General features: G+C 37.9%; 1 protein-coding gene across 1 annotated transcript in view; it reads right to left on the bottom strand.

The window, feature by feature from the left end:
• The window catches only part of LOC124292369 (N-acetylglucosamine-1-phosphodiester alpha-N-acetylglucosaminidase-like), a 59,452-nt gene that overhangs the window by 5,007 nt on the left and 32,398 nt on the right, over window positions 1-22,047 (bottom strand). Inside the window, 6 exon segments of the mRNA XM_046729456.1 lie at window positions 307-460; window positions 463-508; window positions 1,547-1,675; window positions 3,084-3,192; window positions 3,473-3,606; window positions 10,769-10,862. Of these exon segments, the coding sequence (XP_046585412.1) occupies window positions 307-460; window positions 463-508; window positions 1,547-1,675; window positions 3,084-3,192; window positions 3,473-3,606; window positions 10,769-10,862 (666 nt within the window).

Here is a 22,047-nt window from a genome sequence, read left to right as displayed (position 1 = left end):
TGAGAAACACAAAAATAAATTCCTGTCTTAATATGATGAACAACGATGAAGATTTTGTTGTCAGTTTCCCAAGGAGCAAAGATGAAGCAAGATATAAAAAACAATGAAAATTCCTCTAAAGGCTGATTTCAGACCAATATTTAAAACAAAGATACAAAGAAACGGCATTCAAAATAACTCCAGCTTCCATCAAACACATTAAGAACAAATTATGTTTTTAATTTTTAAAAATTTTTTAATAAACAAAAGACAGTGATATGGCGTTAGGCATTTTATGCATTGAACAACAATCCATGACAACCCCACCTGACGTGCATGTTCCATGTCCATTACAATCCTGTGGACACTGCAGCCTGTCACATGCTCGCCCTGACCAGTGACCTGTGCAGTTACATACTCCCAGCTCACAGCTGCCATGCCCTGAACAGTCTTCAGGGTCACAGTCTGGGTCATGTACACACACAGGATAGTGCTCACTCGGCGCTCACAGTTGAACATCTTGTCTGGACTGTATGAACAGGAACAGAGCTTTAGCATTTCATCAGTTCATCTCTTTCAGAGTGAGTGATTGAGGCATCGAGTGAGTGAGGCAGTAAGGCAGAGAATGAGTGAGGCAGTGAGTGAGGCAGAGAGTGTATGACTGAGGCAGCAAGCGAATATGTGAGAGAGTGAGTGAGTAAGGCAATGAATGAATTAGTGAAGCAGAGACGGATTGAGGCAGAGAGTGAGTAAGGCAATGCATGAATTAGTGAAGCAGAGAATGAGTGAGTGAGTGAGGCAGAGAGTGAATGACTGAGGCAGCAAGAGAATATGTGAGAGAGTGAGTAAGGCAATGAATGAATTAGTGAAGCAGAGATTGAGTGAGGCAGCAAGTGAGTGAGGCAGTGAGTAAGTGAATGAGCATAGGTAGATCCAGAAGGGGGGTGCACACACACCCTTTTGTCCTGAAAGTTTAGTAAATAACTATTGAAACTCTCATGAAAACGAGTAAAAATTAACTGCACCCACTATTTCTCAAAAAAGATGTCTCCGCCCCTGGTGAGCTGGAAGTGAGTGAATGAGTGAAGCAGAGAGTGAGTGAGGCATCAAGTGAATATGTGAGGCAGTGAGCGAGTAACCCAACATTCACAACCAAAATTACATTCAGTGACTTAACAGTGGCAATCAAACTGAGTGAGTGTCACTGACAACCCAGTAATACAGTGAGTGACAGAATAACAGACTGATAGAATGATAACAAAAATCAGTTAGGTCGTAAGCCAGCAGTGTCGCCCAATATTACAGTGAGTGAGTAACTAAACACAGACAACCTAAATTTCAGAGAGTAATAACTCACTGTCTGTCATAACAACCTGTTGATTATCACATATTGCTGAATATGTCTGGTGGTTGTAACAAGTAAAATCTATTTGCTACCTCTCACACCATTTGATGTGTTGATTAACTGTGAGTTTACCCACAAATGGCCTTAATTTTCAGATTGGCTACAGAAGGTTTTCTAAAATGTAGAACACTGAAAAAGAGGAGATAATTGGGATGCTCTCACCATAAATCTGAGGGGTGACTGACAAGTGTACTGTTGATGACAGTCGTGGCGGAACCCCCACCATCCAGGTTAATGGCATTGACGAAGCCAAGGTCAAGCAAGATGGATGCCATCTCTTGGAGGTCAACTCTGAAATATTGAGAGAAAAACCATCAATGTTTGAGGTTTGATTCATAATCATCAACAACGTCTTCATCTCATGCGTAAACTGAGATCTTTTAATGTTAACCCATCTGTGATGTCATCTTTTTATGTAGCATTTATTCAGAGTATTTCAACATTTTCCTTCCATTGTTGGTACGGGTCTCTCTCAGTTCATCTCAAATCTAAAATAGACAAAATTGTTAACACTGCAAGTAAAATCGCCGGAGTCAGATTTGAATGTTTATCATCAATATATGAGCGGCAAATCGTGAATCAAGCTGTCAAAATCATATCTGACTGTACTCACTACTTAAATTCAGAATACAACCTTCTCCCTTCAGGCCGCCGATACAAAGTTCCAATTGTGAAAACTAAGAGAGCCTGTACATCCTTTATTCCAAGTACCATATCTCTCTTAAACAAATGTGAAGATATCTAAATCAAAGAATTTATGTAAATATGTTTGGTATCTCTCTAATGTGTCAGTAGCTCTGCTGATGTAACACAAAATCCTGAAAAGGCATTAAAGTATTATTCTATTCTATTCTATTCTATTCTATTCTATAATACTTAGATTGAAGTGATTGGTTGATATCATGTTATTGACATAGTGCAAGGCATGGTGACAAGACATCAGTTACGTTTGCTTGTTTGTTGTTTAACGCCACACTCAGCAATAATCCAGCTATATGAGGGCTGTCTGTAAATAATCGAGTCTGGACCAGACAATCCAGTGATTAAACAGCACGAGTATCGATCTACACAACTGGGATACAATGACATGTGTCAACCAAGTCAGCAAGCCTGACCACCCGATCCCTTTTAGTCTCCTCTTACCACATGCATGGGTTACTGAAGTAATCTAACCCAGACCTTCATGGGTTACATCAGTCATGAGTTCAATTATAATCAAGACTGGCCTGAACCATTGCCGGAAAAAATATTAACCTTTAGCTGCTGAAATAATTCAGAATTATATAATTTGTACAGACACATGCAGTATAATATCAGTATAAAAACATAATAACTGACAAAATGGTTGAAATGCAGTACAAAATTATATAATAACTGACAAAATGGCTGAAATGCAGAGCAGTATAGGTTAATGTAAAAAAGACATTGGAGAAGAAAAAATAATATAATTGAATGATTGGTCTGTCATTTGTGTGACGTACCATAAGGATAACCAAAATAAACAAAGTGTTCGTTTACATTCATGATGATAAAGACCTCATAAATGAATACTTTTGTTTTTGAATGGGGACATGGGCAAGTAATACTGCATGTTTCCATGGTTACAGAAATTGAGACGACGACAATTGACCATAGTAAACAACAACATCAAGTGGGGATTTTTCAGTGAAAACGTCAGAGGCTACTTCACTGTATTTACCCCAGACTTCCAGTCTTCCCATCAACCTGGGCAATGAGGATGCGGCCATCTTTGTCATGTCCGACTGCGACTCGAGCTGACTTGACTGTAGCAAACTCTCTCAGTGTTCCTGAAATCAGGATGGTATTTACATTTATGATATGGTTGCCAAATTGTTCACATCAGATATTGGACTTTTTACAAAAACTAAAATCGAAAAATCTTGATATTAGTATCTGCTCATTACTTTGGGTTTGTGACATTACACAAAAATATCACAAGTAATCTAACTACATATGCGTGGGATAGGGACACGCACTCATCTCTGAATCCACTACAACCAAATATTTTGAAGTTTTACAAGCTTATGATGTCATTGAGCTTATATACATGTGTGTGTGTATATATACCTGTTTCTTCTGTGTCAGAACACTCTATCTTGACACTCTCGTCCACATAGATCTCCCCCTCCCTCAGGATCCACAACACGCCCCCCACCAGCTGGGTAAAGTGCTGAGTCAGCAGATCCAGCTCGGAGAGATACCTGCACATGGACAAAGAGATTTTCTCTGCATGAAAATGGGAAATAAAGTCAAAGGGTCGTCCTGCCATGACCAACTGTTTGTAACTTATCTGGAAACTTTTTGCTACCTGAGGCCAACCTTATCATTTCCCTGTAAAAATGAAAATCAGTTATTATCAATATCATAACGGTCAAAATGGTTCTGATCAGTTGAGGTGAGATGATAGAACATGCAAATATGCTTATAGTATTGTAATACACTGACATACTGTTGTACATGGTGTTTCATCCAATCTCTGAAGGATAAAGTAATCACGTCATAATACACACAAACTGATGATGATACAAACAATACCATAAATTTCTCATTTTGTTTCAATAAACAACAAAATGGAAAATAACCCATCATTATGTATCATGATTACTATTATTGTCATATTTATATTATTATCATATTATATATTTATATACTGCACTAATCCAGGTACCATAATCAGTTAAATATGATAATTCATGCCAGTTGTCATTCTCTACTTCCTGGTGAGTATACAACTCATACTGTCTATATGTGCCAGATGGTGTTACAACCACCTCACATATTGGGTACCGTCAAATATATTCCTTGTGTGGTTAGCATCGCCACTTTCAAAGACAACTGCCCATAGGGACAGCTTTCATTTTGTCAATTCTGCTGCAGATGGATGAAAGTATATGTGTTTCTTGTCATCTACCATCGGATGGGTGGGTTCTTTCTCAGGGTGAATGTACTGTACATTAGGTACTGTAAACAGAGACCATATAATAGATTATTATATGGTCTCTGCTGTAAATCACGAAAATTTTGCGTCACAATATTTTTGTGAGTGGCTACCAACAGACATTCTTGCATCATGATATTTTTGTGACTTGCCTAATTCTCAAAAATAGATTGCAACTGAAAGTTCTACCTAATGTAAATCTAATGACCAAATTTGTTGATCTCCAGAAAAGTGTGATGAAACCTATCCAGGCACCTGTCTGGACAATCAGACGTACTGATTGAGTAACTTTTCTTCCAGTATGCCTTGTTTGATAAGTGACATGTGAGTACTAGTAGTGCTGGTATTAGTGTTCCCCCAAGTTGTTGCTTAACTGATGTATTGTCTGGATCTGTTGTTGATTAAATGAACTTGGTGAATAATAAACACCATGTTATTTGATTTGATGACTGTTTATTCTGTTTGACCAGTAAATCGTGTCATGATACTTTTGACAGCTCAAGTCATTTGCAATTTTCGCAAATATATCATGCTCGCAAAAATTTCGTGATTTACAGTATAGTGACAGCACCATAAAGACCTGTCAACCTTTTGGTCCACAGGCTAAATAACAAACCAGTCACAGGCAAGATATCAGCACCTGGCACTTGCTGTCTTGGAGCTTTAGACCACTAGCCTGCACCACCTCACACATCAACCCCCCGCTAGCTATGTCCATCAACCACCCTGCATGGTAACAACAAATTGTATTATTCCAGGTCACAAGTTAGACCAGTACTACAAACAATTCCGTAGCCTTACATAAAATTTGAGATACATCTCATAAAAATATGCCAACAATTCAAAAATATTCTGCCCATTTATTGTGGTTAAAAATAAATAAAAGTAGATAAGTCAGTATTTCCACAAATTTAAACTAGCCTGTTCATTTCTCAGTTTTTAAAGCTCTGGTCCTGTTTAATGTTTTCTCGTATTTGTCTACAAGATACTTGACCACAGATATTTTACAACTTTTGATGTTCAATACCCATACAATGCCTAAACACTACAAAAATGTGTTTTGTGACATATGTAAGCGGGAACAGACACATTGAACACAATCTTTTTAATGGACTACACAAATGTATGACTTGGCACGTGCTACATGCTGTAAAACGAAGGCTCGCTTGTGTTAAGGTCAGACTGGGTTGACATCTCATCAATGTGCTAATGTACATTAAAATGTAATATGTTTCATAGCTCATCAAACAGGCAGAAAGTACAACATATTTTCATAGCTTGTTGCAATCAGACGCACAATAGTTAGCTACAAGGGAAGTGGACTTTCGGTGCCATAGATACCAAAATACTTTTAACTTCATATACTGAACATCACTGAAAACACACCACCTATAAATTTTGAAATATGGTAATAGGATTGTTTTGAGAGTGAAAATGAATGTTGGAAATGTTGTTAATAACACAAAAGACAATAAATAATGCTGTACAATAAAGAACGTATTGCCCGAACACATCATGGAACACATCACATGACAACAACAAAATTCATGCACAACACACACACGAAAAGTACAAATTGCATGCGTAAAACATGCTGATTAGGGGTATAAATGACCGTCGGCAAAAAAACGTTCTCATTTTAGCTGTACCTCCGCAAGTAAAGTTTATTTTGCAATGCCAAGATTGTCACCAGAGGAACGAGAACGGGCGTTGGGCATGTTGCAGGTTGGCACATCAAGCAGGATTATTGCCAGACGATTTGGTTGCCATCATTCCACCATCATAAGACTTGCCAACAGGTACCAACAAACAGGAACCACCAGGGACCGCCAAGGTCCTGGCCAGGTACACGTTACCACCCCTCGCCAAGATTGAGACATTGTTCGGCGTCATATTCAGGATCGTACGTTGCCAGCTGCCAGAACATTACATGGGATTACATCGGCCAACGCCTCTCACGTCGCCCACAGATCAACAACCTTGGGGAACTTGAGAATGCTTTGCAACAAGAGTGGAATGCATTGCCTAAAAATATTATTCAGAGACTTATCAGTTCAAGGAGGAGACGTTGCACAGCTTGTGTTGCTGCTGGTGGTCATACACGTTACTGACTTTCCAATTTGACTCCATCTTTCTTTCATGGTCAGCTGAATTAAAAGTTCAGTTTTGCTGGTTCTTTTCTTTACCAATCATTGGACTACAAAAGTATGCAAAATATACACCTATTGCTCATTCATGCTCTTGGAAATCCAAACTAATACAGGTGGTGCGTTTTCAATGATGTTCAGTATATTTAGTTTCTTGTTACATATTGTCTAAAGAGATTCATGTCTAGTTCCCCATATCAATTACCTTAATTACATCATAAATTTATGAAGAAATTCACTTTTAGTTCACACTTACTACATACGAGGAAATTCATGTCTACTGAATTGTTTAACATTCACAACGGTGACACCAGTGTGTGGTTTTCTGTTACACTTTAAAGTCTGAACTAAAGGTAGTTACATTTCCACTAAGCAACACAACCTGCAGCTCAATCCTGTCCAAAATTATATAACAATCAGTGTTCACGAATAGCGTCGGACCCTCGGATAATTCCGGCAGATTTGCCAACGGTCCGATGGAAGTCTACAACCCGCCGACGCCAGTGTCCGACTGTATATTTCACAATGACTGACTGAATTCGTTATATGTGACATATGACACTTGTTTGCTGTTTATAAATTTTACACTTGTTAATAATTTCAATGCCAATTATAAGAAATATCAAACCTGAAATGTGCTTGATTTTTAAAAATTCTACGGTTCTTGTGAATTTTCAGTGGGTCAGACAGACATCTGAAACTTATAGGACCCAATGTCTTGTTACTTTGAAACACCATTCAGGATCACTGAACAATTACATGCCATATCTACAACCCTAACCAACACTTATCTCAGCTTCAGTGGAACATATAGCCAGGCATTATAAATAATGACCGACCACCTGTTTAGAATCACAAACATGCCACCGTCATCAATATTTCACAGTCTAGCATACAGCCTACACAACAATCTTGAAATTTGAGAATAACTGTTGTCATTGCTTTCAGTAATATTGCAGTACACAGACAATTGTGGGCGAGCGATTTGAAGCATCAGTATACATTGTACAGTAATTTGTTTCTTAACGTTTCATATCATATTATCCCTGTACTATCACAGCAGTTTCGGAAGATGACATTTCCGTGATGAACTGCATCAAATGTCTGCCATGATAGCTACATCCAAAACAACTCTAGAATATTGTGAGCAAAATAAAAAATTTCACTTCCTGGGATAAGATGTAACAAAAAAAAGGATCCTATACATGAAACCTGATCATCCTAGCACTTCGACTGTCATACATCTAGATTAAAGTATGGGAATAATGATCTTCTTAGCACTAAGATGTCTTTGTGAAGTGGGACAGGTTAACACGGAGAGGTGAAGGTTGGTTGTTCAATCGCCAGCCTCATCAACCCAAACGATGTTAAAAGATGGGTCTTGTTGTTACCCTGCCTGGTGTTGGCACTAAGTGGACAGTGCAATGATATCTGTATCTTCTGTTTGAGTGGGCTAATTATTTCATTAAGGCTGTAACGATTCACTCGCATATTCGGTGAATCGAAACCGTAGCCCTTCATGAATTCAATTCGTTATTCGTCAGGTCACCAGAACTGAATATTAATGAATATTAATGAATATTTACGATTTTTTAAGGGAGCATGTTTTACTTGAACCCTTATGTCCTTTTCCAAAGTGAGATATGCAAGGACTGAATATGTACTAGCATTGCAGTAGTGCAAGTCATGTTAGTTTGCCAAGACTGCACGTGGTACTGTCGACTATAACTATTACATACCAAATTTGAGTGTCATGAGATCACTGGTAATTGCTGTGACAAATCAAAACTGTCAACATGGGCGTTCCATATTGTACATCAATCACTTAACTACAATATTGTATTCGTGAATAATTTTTCTTATTGGTTACCCAATATTCATGATACGTATCATATTCGCCACATAGTGTATTCGTTGCAGCCCTAGTATTCATGTTAAAAAAGAGACATGGTATCTATAGTATGACCAGAAATTATTGAGAATTTTAGGAATATGTTTAATTGGATTTCTAGTCTAAACAACCTTAACCGGCTATCAGGTGCTTGGTTTCATTCAAGAGAGACAACTCTGTTAATCCTTTTTCATTCGTTTGTTAAGAGTTATCCCCCTTTGTTTACTAGCTAGCAGACGACATTTATGGATGATTTAGAGAAGAGGAATTTGATTTTAGAGTATTATAACATGGACATCAGATCAGGTAAAGTGATTTCAAGTAGAACAGGCATCCGTTTGTCCATTGTTTATCGTTTTTGAAAAATATTGCAAATCGATATGGCATTGAGCGCAGGGAGGCGCAGGTTAGGCCCTGAAAATTGACTGTCGGTGACAGGAGGTGGCTGGGTATTCTTGTTTCTAAAAACAAACAAAGGAGTTTAGAAAACTTAAGGCTGGATATGATTGATAGAGGAACTGTGGCTGTCTGTAAGGAGACAATTAGAACTGAGCTGCATGCCATGGGTTGGCAGAAAAGTCGAGCGAAGGTTGAAATGGTGCTTACAGCATAGAAATTTTAACTGGGACAATGTGATTTTCTCAGATGAAAGTTCTGTGTGGCTGTTTCCTAATACACTGAAATTCTGGACCAAACAAACTGAAAAATCTTTGTATCAGCGCCCAAAGTACAGTCCGAAATTTAACGTGTGGGGTGGCATATCTGTTAGGGGCAACGCCCCCCTCTGTGTATTTGAAGGGAATATGAACAGTGAGCGGTACACAGATATTCTAGAGGGACATTTACTTCCATCTGCTCACGTGTTCTATGGAAATGTTTGGATTTTCCAGCAGGACAACGACCCAAAACATCATTCAAAGCATTCACAGGCCTGGTTTCAGACCCAAAATATGACATTATTAGATTGGCCAAGCTATAGCCCTGACCTAAATCCAATAGAAAATGTTTTGGGGACTTATGAAGGAAAGCGTCAATATGAAAAATCTGACAAATATTGCTGAAATGAAAGAAGAGGTGGTCCGATATTGGGACAGCATGGACCACAACTTTCTAACTTCTGTGATCAGTAGTATGCCCCACCGCATTGAAGCCTGCATTGCTGCCCATGGTGACTTGACAAAATACTAAGTGTTCACCTGTCTTTGAATGTGGAATTATGTTCTGCTAATATTCACATTTAATTTGGAGTAATGAGTGAAATTTCTTTTAAAAATTACAATCTTTAAATTCTCAATAATTTCTGGTTGTACTGTACGTGGACTAGCACTATAAAACCAGCTTCTGTCTGCACTCTCATAAGTACAAACAGCTACGTGAAAGATGGTTTGTTGGTTTGTTTAACACCGCGCTCAGCAGTATTACAGCTATATGGCATCGATCTACGCAATTGGGAACCGATGACATGTGTCAACCAAGTCAGCAAGCCTGATCACCTGTTCCAGTTAGTTGCCTCTTACTACAAGCATGGGTTGCTGAAGACCAATTCTAACCCGGATCTTGACGGGTGCTACTTGAATGAGCCAGCATAGTTTTACACCGCTATTAGCAATATTCCAGCAACATCACGGTTGGGACACCAGAAATGGGTTTCAAACAGCTACGTACTTAGGGTGAGCAGACAATAAGCCCACTGGGATAAAAAGCCCTCTGACAAAAAAACCCTAGGCTAAATGCCCCCAGGACAAAAACCTTGCAAATTTCAACCCATAGGATAAAACACCCTTGGTGTATATTTTGAGTTGACAGGTGATAACATGATGTTTTCTAAGCAATTCCTCCCACTGCTGCCAGTTGTTACAGGCTCCTCAGTGACGACGTTGTTATTGTAACAATGGAATGAAGTCTGCTAAATGTTGTTTCAGAGAACTGGCTTAAATTGGTCACTTCCTCTTATGTTTGATTTCGTTGGGCAGGACACAATATTAGACTGGTAAGAACTGTAGTACAAGTATCAACTGCACAACTGTATTATGTGCTTGGTGATTTACATTTGTGAAGTATGTGCTATTACATATGCTATTTAATGTTATATTATATTGTATTCATGTGGGAATGAAAAAAAGATTTGTTGGTATTCTATTACATCTCTTCATTGAGGACCTTTTGTCCTACCCATTGAGGGCTTTTTGTCTTGGGGGCATTTAGCCTAGGGGTGTTTTGTCTGAGGGTGTTATGTCCTTGTGGGCCTATTGTCCTACCACCGTACGTAGCTATATACATGCATGTACAATGTTATATCACAGCAACATTGAATCCCAGGAAGACACTATAGGGAATATTCCCTAATGATGATCTTGAGGATGCTCAGCATCAGAAGCACAACTTACCCTACATAGATGTATCCATCTGCAGTGACCCCAAAGTGGGCATTCTGCACCCCATCTGAGTCTCCAACCAGTCTTCCATCACTGTAGATGTTGCCTGGAAACACAGCAGTGAGTTTCAGTCCTGAACAATAATTCAGTTACCATGGTTATATCATGCAGAGTTCAAATGTAACATATGTCCTGTGTCTTTTAACATCCTGTGATATTTGAGATAAATGTTTCAATTCTAACTTAGTTATGACCACAATGATAAGGACACCAAACATTCATTGTTCTTTCTAATACTGTAACTTCATGCCAGATTGAAATGGTGGAACCCATGAAGTGGATATGCAACAGACACACATTAGGTTAGTGAAACACACCAGGATGGGTAGGGTAGGTTTTGTGAGGTTGGCAGAGCAAATATCAAAATCTGGGCTAAGATGGTCCAGGGCTCCAGATAATTTTTCAACATCAGGAGTACGTACTCCTTATTTTTGCAGTATAGGAGTACTGGAAAACCTTAAGAGTACATTTCGAGTACTGAATGGAATTTAATGCAGTATCAGTAATCTTGTGTTTCGTTTCATATATGCACCACAACATTGCTACTCTTGTGTAAATGGGGCAATAAACAATAAAAAAATACCTTTTCAGATAAATACATCTGTAAATGATTCTGAGACTGTACACCACCACTACGTTTTCTAAATTATTTCCTACCGTATCATGCATATTTTTTAGCCGCACATACGCCGATAAGGCCCCCTCTGGAGCCCTGATGGTCTATCTTGAAATGTATGTCAACTTTGAAGTAGTGTATAACTAATAACATTTGTTTTCTTTCCAACATTCACAAGGGTTTTGTCGTGCTCCATTTTGTGTTTGTTGTTTTACGCCGTACTCGGCAATATTCCATATAGTCTATAAATACTCAAGTCTGGACAAGACAATCAAGTGATCAACAGCATGAGCATTGATCTATGCTCAAATTAGTGAGTATGGCTTTAAAGTAACAAAAACATATCTGTTTTTGAACCTCACAAAAGACCAACTACCAAACACCTATTATATTCTTTCACAATATGTTTATTTTGCCGCTACCTACATTTCACTGAGAAAACTGACTTGCATGTAAGACATGCTCATGTTCAAATATAAAAGACATGCTCATGTTCAAATATAAGACTCGTTGACTTGATTGACACATGTCATCGTATCCCAATTGTGTATATTGATGTTCATTCTGTTGATCACAGGATTGTCGGGTCCAGACTCGATTATTTACAGACCACCGCCGTCTAGCTGGAATATTGCTGAGTGCTACATTCCGCAACAACCAACCAATCAAACATAAGAGAAAAGCCCTAAAAGTATAACACAGTTTTGACCAATTCTGATTCATGTTAAGAAATTGGATGACTTATATAACAAAGGTATCTTAAAATATACAGATCATTACAGCTTTTTGAAAGATTTTTGTCAATCATCATCTTGATTTCCCTGTTTATTCTATAGTGAGAGAGTCAAAATTTTATTTGTAAGGACACAAAGACTGTTGACAGCTGGCAAATAATACAGTGTGTTAGGTGTGGTTGGTCAGCTCCGAAGATGACCTGTCAGTGACCTGTGACCTGTGATTGTACAGGATGGTTGAGTTACATCTACCAACAACAGCCTGTTATCTCCAGTCCAGTTCCAATATCCCAGTATGGATCGTGGAAACAGAGAGTTCACATTTCACTCTGACTGACTGAATACGAGCAGATCATATTACTTTCATATTACTTTCGTTAATCTGTCATGTAATGATCAACTTTTGTCATAAAAAACAGGTGTTATTTAATATTTTATTAATATTCATAAGCTAATCTTTGAATGACATCAATTTTCTGCAGCTTCAGTCCCCCGAGTTTGTACTAGTCCAGTTTGAACACGACAAAAATGTTCATAATGTTTCCATTTTCTCGGAGACATATTCATTTCAAATTTGTAACAAAATAAAACCATTAGAACAGGTTCATATTCCAGCCCTCAAATGCTATAAACAGACATAAGAACAGCAAAGGGGGTATTTTTTGCAGATTTACATCGATCTAAAAAATGTTCAAAATGAAACCAAAAACCTTCGAAATCTGCGGATCTGTAAAAAATTCTTATGTCTGTATAAATCACTGGGTATCATCTTTGGATTTTTACTTACCCTCAGCACCTTATAACACAGGTTCAAGGACTAGCAGTTGATCACTGGATTGTCTGGTCCAAACTCGATTATTTACAGACCTCCGCCATATAGCTGGGATATTGCTGAGTGAGGCGTAAAACAAAACTCACTCACTCACTCAAGGACTAGCATGAATTCTGAAGGCTGCAGTATAAAGAAATCAATGGCACAGTTTGGGAGGTTGCATGCCAGAGTCTTAACTTCTGTCCTTTGATGACATGAGACAAGGGGCAGTGGGGTATGCTCATGCTGTTGATCACTGGATTGTCTGGTCCAGACTCGATTATTTACAGACCGCCACCATATTGCTGGAATATTGCTGAGTGCGGCATGGAACTAAACTCACTCACTCACTTAACGTTTATGACTGTCTCGCACACTTTCAAGTAGTCATTATGCTTCATGAATACAATGGAAAATCAAAGTCAATAAGAATCAGAATTTTGTTATCGGTTACCAGACCACTGAGACTAGTAACAATCTAGTTGTTTCTTCAAAATTCTAGTTATTTTGAATAATCACAAATCTGAAATGATGTTATTGTGTGATCGGCATCCTAGAATTTAGTGAGTAAATAGTAAACCAAACATTTTTATGGAAAATAACTTTTTCTATATTGCAAAGAGTGACAATTTGTGGTAGATTCATATTAGCATATTAACATCAAAATATACATCAAAACGTCATCCTATGCTTTAAACAAGAAGTTGTTATCCGTAAAGTTGTATGCATGATCTGCATGATTTTGTTACTTACACTTGTATTGTTTATAATTAACATAGCCTGCATCACTGAGTTTTCATTATGGTAGCCTTGACAGGTAGGTGTCATGTTAATTTGAGTGAGTTTGGTTTTACGCTGCTTTTAACAATATTCCAGCATATCACAGCTGGGGACACCAGAAATGGGCTTTACACAATGTACCGATATCATGGGGAATTGAACCAAGGTCTTTGGTTGACAAGAACACGTTAACCAATAGGCCACCCCTCATGTCAATATGAGTACTTGGAAAAACATATACAAACCCTGGTTATACCTGGAGAATACCACGCACTTATTACACACAGACATACATTTTCAAAACAAGGCCCTCAACTCTGATGTAACAAGCTTATAACTGACCACAACCCTGTGCACTTAAAAGAACCCACAGATCCGTTGGTATATGACCAGATGGTGGCAAACACCTACGGTAGTTGCGGGTACAGCAACGTGCAGTAAACTTGGACAAAGTACAGTGACCATGTGTCCCACTCCCAGTCCACCCAGCTGTGAATGGGTACCTCGTAAGGATGGGAAAGCCTCAATAACTCGGTGTGCCTAGTGGCTGCAAGAGTTGTATGATCCCCAGGGAGTTGAGATTGATAATACAATGTGCTGTTGAGACTGGCATCCAATGATCGAGAGAAAAAATACCAGTGCCTTGAGCATGTACTAGTTGCGTACATATGTGCGGTATATAATTATCCTATAAAAATGTAATTTAACTGCTCCTTTGCACCAGAAATATTTTTCCAGAAATCCCTAAAAAAGATTGTCTTGCCCAAAAACCATTATTTCACTGATGTAAACTTTATTCACACATGGCAGAACAAATGTAATATATATGGAAATCGTAAACGTAAATTATAGAGATGTCAACTGTGTTAGCAATGACGAAGCATACAGAGTATTCCTGCATGAAACAAGACACGAGCAGCTGTTGCAGGGATGTGGTGGTAGCAGCATCAGTGACAGTCCCAGGACCACTGATGCTTAGTCTCAGATAATATAACATGTTGTTAGACTGACTGACTGACTGATTTTGGTTTTACGCCGCTTTTAGCAATATTCCAGCAACATAACGGCGGGGGACACCAGAAATGGGCTTCACAAATTGTACCCATGTTGTTAGAAATATCAGCTACAAAATAACTCAAAGTAGCTCTGATGTAATGGGAGACCACATATCAAATTTTAATGGGTCTCCATTTCAATTGTTTCTATTAGAATTATATAGACCTGTGGAAAAGCATTTCAAATAATAGAACATTTGTATAGAAACAAGCAGCTACAATATAACTGACAGTAGCCCTCGTGAAAATATTGGGAGAACAAATCTCAGAGTTTAACGGGTCTCCTTTTCAATTGTTTCTATTAGAATTATATGGACCTGTGGCAAATCATTTCATTTAGTGCTGCAGCATAACAGGAGGGTTTGGTGGAAGGACAAAATAATATGATTAATAATATGAATAATATGACAGATATGACAATTTATCATCTAATGGAGGGTGTTATTGGTGCACTGTAATGCAATCTGACAAAACTTGGTATCCAAATCTGATAACTATGCAAATTACATCAATCCACGCACGCACTACTTTCACAAAACTCCACACATGCCGTGCGAATCCTAAAACGTTAACATTTCATTGATGACGCTGTCGCGAGTTTACATTGCGTGGACGAGTTTGTAAACAAACATGGCTGCCCCCATTATCAAACTTGGTGATTCTGTAAGAATTGATAACAGAGGTTCTGGATTCGTTACTGCAGTAATTGACTTTGGAAAACATAAAACGGAGTAATTGCTCAAATTGAAGGTACGGATTATGAGGCACGAATGAAAGGCGATCATCTAAGAAAGGTACCAACCGAGGAATTTGATCTATCGATCAAAACACAAACGACGAATCGATTCCGTCAGGTATCAGAAACTGATATTGATGAGGTGATTACCCGCAAAATAGAAACTAGAAACACTGCCAAGAAAATGCTGCCCGATTTTTTGGTTCTTTTTAGACAGAAAGGTCTTATTCCATGCATGAGTACTGTTTGCACTGTATTAGCAACTAGTCATAACCATATGCCGTCGTCATGACCGACCTTCACCTTGGTGTACCGCTTAGTATTCTAATACGCGAATGCACGTGGGATTTGCTTCTTTTTTTAGAGTAATTTTAAGAATCACATTATATGATAAAGAGATTATTAACCTCGGGTGTGTCCGTATCATTAATATCATATATTAGGAATAAAAAAGATGTATTATGCTAACCAAAGGCTTGCATAATACAATTTTTATTCCTAATATATGATATTAATGATATGGAAACAGCCTCGGTTAATAATCTCCTTCAGTGTCGAGTGTGCAGCAACACAATAACCCACCAGCAATAACCAGCTATCTGTCCGGATTGAATTTAAACATGAATAATTTGTCTGGTGCCCTTTTAATGTAAAGGTAATTTAAATAAAATGGTCTTACACCTTATTTTAGTAATATCCAGCAATATCATTGTGGAGGACACCAGAAATTGGCTTCACATGGTGTACCCATGTAGGGAATTGAACCAGGTCTTTGGCTTGGCAAATGAACACTTTAACCACTAGGCTACCCTACTGCCTTCCTCTCAGGGAGTGAGTGAGTGTGTGAGTTTAGTTTCACTCCGCTTTTAGCAATATTCCACCAATATCATGGCAGGGAACACCAGAAATGGGCTTCACACATTGTACCCATTCTCTAGGATTTTTAGAGGTTATTTTGAGAACAATTTTCAGTAATTACCATGATAAAGTATTTCTATGATAAAGGAATAAATGTAAATTTACAAGTGAGTGAGTTAGTGAATTAAGATTTCTAGTCACATTGGCAGTATTTCAGCGCTATAGTGACTAAAACAAATTATACATGTGCATTCATTCATTCATTCATTCATTCATTCATTCATTGATTCAGAGTTCATGAGTTAGTTTAGTTTTACGCTATACTCAGCAATATTCCAGCTATATAGCGGCGGTCTGTAAATAATCGTGTCTGGACCAGACAATCCAGTGATCAACAGCATGAGCATCGATCTGCGCAATTGAGACCGATGACATGTGTCAACCAAGTCAGCGAACCTGACCACCCGATCCCGTTAGTGACACCTCATACGACAAGCATGGGTTGCTGAAGATCAGTATTCTAACCCAGACCTTCACGGGTGATGTGCATTCATGACACTTAAACCAAGAATATAAACCAGTTGACGAACTATTAGTGGACACTAGGGCTGCCCAATTTAACCGGTTTACCGGTATTTACCGGTTCAGACATGAAATCGATACGTATTGTGATACGCTGATCGAAAAACAATATTTCGAAATGCATTTGGAAAACATCGTAACACTAGGAAATCTTCGGATATTTCCGTTTTTCACACTGGACTTTAAGTTCGGTTTGAAGTTGTGTTCTTAATTTTTGTTCAAATGTTTCGCAATGTTTTGGATCTGAATGTTTTAAATCTCAGGGCTTTTTTTTCGAGAGTGGAGAAACTAGTTCAAACTGGTAACCCCTGTGTTGATATTAAATTGTTCTCTTCCTTGTTTCCTCATGATTACAAGTTTTTATTAAAGCTTAATCAACCAAAGTGATTTTGTTGTGTTTTAACTCGATCATATTGAAGTAGTTTTTTTGTTTTAAAAAATTTCTTGCAATATATTGCAATACATATCGCAATATATGCTTTCGCATGGCAATATATCGCAATATGAAAGTTCTCTAAAATACCCACCCTAGTGGACACATAACATAAAGATGCTAAAATGGTCTGTGGCATCAGGAACTACATCTTTTAATCTCCAGGGATTCCATTTCAGTAAACCTATACCAAGCCCTGGGTCCATTACTATGGTTCTTGCAATCTCAGATTACCTGTCCTTGATTTCCATTTGGCAATTTGCTATCTCGAACCGCAATATTTTGAATCTATCAATACCTCAATTTCAAACTTCACAAATTAACAATTTCCCAACTTTACTTCAGAAATTTGTGCCTTTATCTTGAAGTTAGCACTGACACATTAACAGTTTTGAGATATATAGCAGGTATACAACAAAGAGGTGTGAAACAATGTTCAAGAAATCTGAAGATAAACACAGTTAAATTGTAAATCAAAATACCAAAATATCATAATACAACATTTTCAAAATACAAATTACAAACTGAGTGGAAATTACAGAAATATTTGTTGGTATCTGTGAGGGTTTATGGTGCATGGTGTACAAAATGATTGCATGGAGAATGGTGGATATTTGCTGCAGATTTCTGAAATGATTACATTTCAATTATGTCACAAATAAAGGACAGAAATGTTTTGATAGAAGATAATGATTACAGAAATACCTATACCCAGTTTAAGCACCTATTCAAGGTGAGGTGAAATTGGGTTTAACATCGTGCTTGAGAATATTTCGCTCATATGACGACGTGCATACGTGTGTATGTGTATGTGCGGCTGTTTGTACTAGCCCAGACTTAAGCTGGTATTATAGTGCTAGCTCACTGAGATACCATGCCGCAGTGAAGCATAAATACCCCACTCAGACACAGTATACTGACTCCGAGCCGACCAGTCCTTGTTGTACCCATTAATGCCGAGCGCCAGGCAGGGACCAACAAGTACCATATTTTAACGTCTTTTGTTATGACGCGGTCGGGGATCGAACCCGAGTAGTATAAACAATGGGGGTACGGGACCAGCCTATATAAGGCAAGGAATAAATAAGTATCTATTCCTAACTCATATTAATTTATAAATCCATAACACAACTACTTTTCATCTCCCCTGTAAAAAGTAACCACAGTCTTACTCGAAAGACTATGTGGTACGGGACAATAAACCCATAACACAAATACTTTTTAGCTCCCCTGTAAAAAGTATCCATAGTCTTACTCTCAAAGAGTAAGACTATAACTACTTTAAAGGGAGATATGAAAAGTAACCATAGTCTTATTTTTCGATTTCAAGAGTAAGACTATTTATCTCCCTTGTAGTGTCGAAAGAGTAATGGGGTCATCCTATATAAGGCAAGCAATCAATAAGTATCTATTCCATAACATAACTACTTTTCACCTCACCTGTAAAAAGTAGCTATAGTCTTACTAGAAAGAAGAAGACTATGGTGTACGGGGCATGGAATCAATAAGTATCCTATTAATTTGTAAACCTATAACTTTTATCTACCTGTAAAATAGTTTTCCAGAGGAAGACTGTGTTTATGTCTTTTTCTAACCATGAGAGTGTCACATTTCATGAAGCAAAGGGCATCAAGTCCCTCAATGTACGAAAGGTTTATGTTACGGGTTAGATTACACTTTATGATATGTTTACAGTACATAAATTGAAAAAGCAAGCATGAGACCGTGGACTTCAAGGTTATTCTCGTATGAGAAAACATGAATTACTAGATTTATTAGGTTTAAAGTATTAAAAAACACCTACTGTGAAAGAACTAAAAAAGCAAGCTCGTGAACGTGGAATGCGAGGTTATTCTCATATGAGGAAATCTGAGCTCATTGAATTACTGAAAGAACAAAAACCTATAGAATTACAATTCATGCCTACTGAGAATGCTGTAGGTAAATATTTGAGAGGTTGGAAGATGGAAGTTCAAAGAAACATAGACTTTGAAGATATAAAACCATTGGTATTTGACAAAGTAAACGAAGAACTGAAAGATTTAAGAGGTATTAAATTTCAACTCACGTTAAACATAACACTAGAGAAACAACAGTCGAATGAAACAACTGAATACACCAATGTTTACTTCAGAGGTAATCAAGAAGTTACAACACAAGCAGACACTATCAACTCTTCTATAGACAGATCATTAGAAAAAATTCGAGAAACACTAGAACGTTACACTAATATGGGTTCTGGTTGGGTTGTTGACAAGATTAACATGATCTACCTGGATATAGCAAACTATATACCGTACTTACCCCTGTCTGAGTATTTCAAGAAAAAACAAGCTATGGTTAAAAACCGAGGCAACAATTGTATGAGGATAGCGATAAGATCCGCTAAATTTCCAGTTGAAAAACATTCCGATAGAATTACCAGTTATCCAGAAGATGACGGGCTCAATTGGGAAGGTATAGACGAACCCACCCCCATCTCTCAGATCCAAAAAATAGAACAACAGAATCAAGACTTAGCCATAAACGTTTTCGGACACGAAGGTAAAAACGTAATAGTACACAGGATAAGTCCTTTATTGTATAAGGATTGTCGTAAAATGATCAATATATTTATGATCCAACAAGGTGAAAAATATCACTACACATGGATAAAGAATATCAGCCGACTGTTGTACAATCAATGAAACACAGGGAAAAGAAACACTTTTGTGAAAGGTGCCTTCACGGGTTTTCTAGGGCTGATCTGCTAGATTCGCATAGGGTTGATTGCCTAGGTGTAGGGGAGACAGCCGTACGAATAGATATGCCGAGAGAAAAAAACATCTTGAAATTTATCGACCACAAAAATCAAATGCCAGTACCATATATTATCTACGCCGACTTCGAAGCTATCATTAAACCAATAGATACAGTCAAGCTCAATCCACTAATCAAAGTTTCACACAAAAAGTACAAGAGCACGAAGCGTGTGGGTTCGGGTATGTGGTCGTTCGTTGTGATGGTCAAACTAACCCTCCCGTTATTTATAGAGGACAAGACGCGGCTGAAGAATTTCTAAAGTGTTTACAACACGAAGAGAAAAAGATTATTAAACAAGAAAAAATTGTGTCCAGGGACACGGATGCCCCTGCTGACATTCATAAGACATATAAAGATCAATAATTGAACAAAATTCACGAACAAGTTCAATAAACATCTATGCAACTATGACATGCACACCTTTCGAGTCTCAATGAAACACATGTATAAGCTTAATCAATTCTGTTGAGCAGTTTTTGTGGAGAAGAGGATAGACTTAATCCCCTATTTCACTATCATCAGAGAGAAATTCAGGAAAATTTATCTAAGTTCAAAATTCTCTAAACATACAAAAAATTATAAAATACGAAAACAAAATATGAGATGCACACCTTTAGAGTCTCTATAAAAGACATATGTAAGCTAAATGAGTTTTGTGCAGTGTTTTTTTAGGAGAAGTGGATAAAGTACACCCCCTGTTGTATGGGACGAACTGGATGAATAGAGCCAATTCAAGTTCAAACATCTGTAGAAGTGACAAAATTAAGAAATTGGATGAACAAGGTATGAGACGCACACCTTTAGAGTCCCAATGAAACACACATAGAAGGCCAAATCTGTTGAGCAGCTTTTGTGGAGAAGTTGATAGACTTCATCCCCTATAACACTATATTCAGAGAGGAATTCAACAAAATTTATGCAAGTTTAAACGGCATTAAAATTGGAAAAATAAATAAAATACAAAATCAAAATATGAGATGCACACCTTTAGAGTCCTTATAAAGCACATGTGTAATCTAAATGAATTCCATAAAGTAGTTTTTGAGGAGAAGTGGATAGCATTACACCCCTGTTGGATGGAACGAACAGACTGAATAGAACAAAATTCAAGTAAGTTCAAACATCTGTAAAAGTGACAAAATTAAGAAACTGGATGAACAAGGTATGTGATGCACACCATTAGAGTTCCAATGAAACACACGTAGAAGCTCAATCAATTCTGTTGAGCAGCTTTTGTGGAGAAGTGGATAGACTTCACCCCCTACAACACTATATTCAGAGAGAAATTCAACAAAATTTATCTAAGTTCAAATGGCATTAAAATTGGAAAAATAAATAAAATACAAAATCAAAATATGAGATGCACACCCTTAGAGTCCCTATAAAGCACATGTGTAATCTAAATGAATTCCATAAAGTAGTTTTTGAGGAGAAGTGGATAACGTACAGCCCTGTTGGATGGAAAGCCCATGTATAAGTTCATTGAATTCCACAGAGTGGTTATGGTGGAGAAGTGGATAGAATGCATTCCCTGTTTCGGACAGACGGACGGACGGATGGACGGATGGACAGACAAACGGACGGACACCGAGGGTAACCCTATATGCCCCTGCCATAAATGGCGGGGGCATAAAAACTATACAACAAAACACCAATGCGTATGACCCAAGCAGACAGTGAAGCCCACAACAAAAGCACACATTGTCATGTGTGCTGTAAACCTCTGAAGGGTGATTCAGTTAGAGATCACTGTCACATTACTGGTAAATACAGAGGTGAGGTTACGAACACGCTAAAAAGTATCCACGAAAGACTCGGATCAAG

This window comes from Haliotis rubra, unplaced genomic scaffold, assembly GCF_003918875.1.
Source record: "Haliotis rubra isolate DU_JTF1 unplaced genomic scaffold, ASM391887v1 Scf515, whole genome shotgun sequence".
In the NCBI taxonomy this organism is placed as follows: domain Eukaryota; kingdom Metazoa; phylum Mollusca; class Gastropoda; order Lepetellida; family Haliotidae; genus Haliotis; species Haliotis rubra.
The sequence above is the reverse complement of the archived record's forward strand: the minus strand, read 5'-3'. Positions and strand labels throughout refer to the sequence as shown.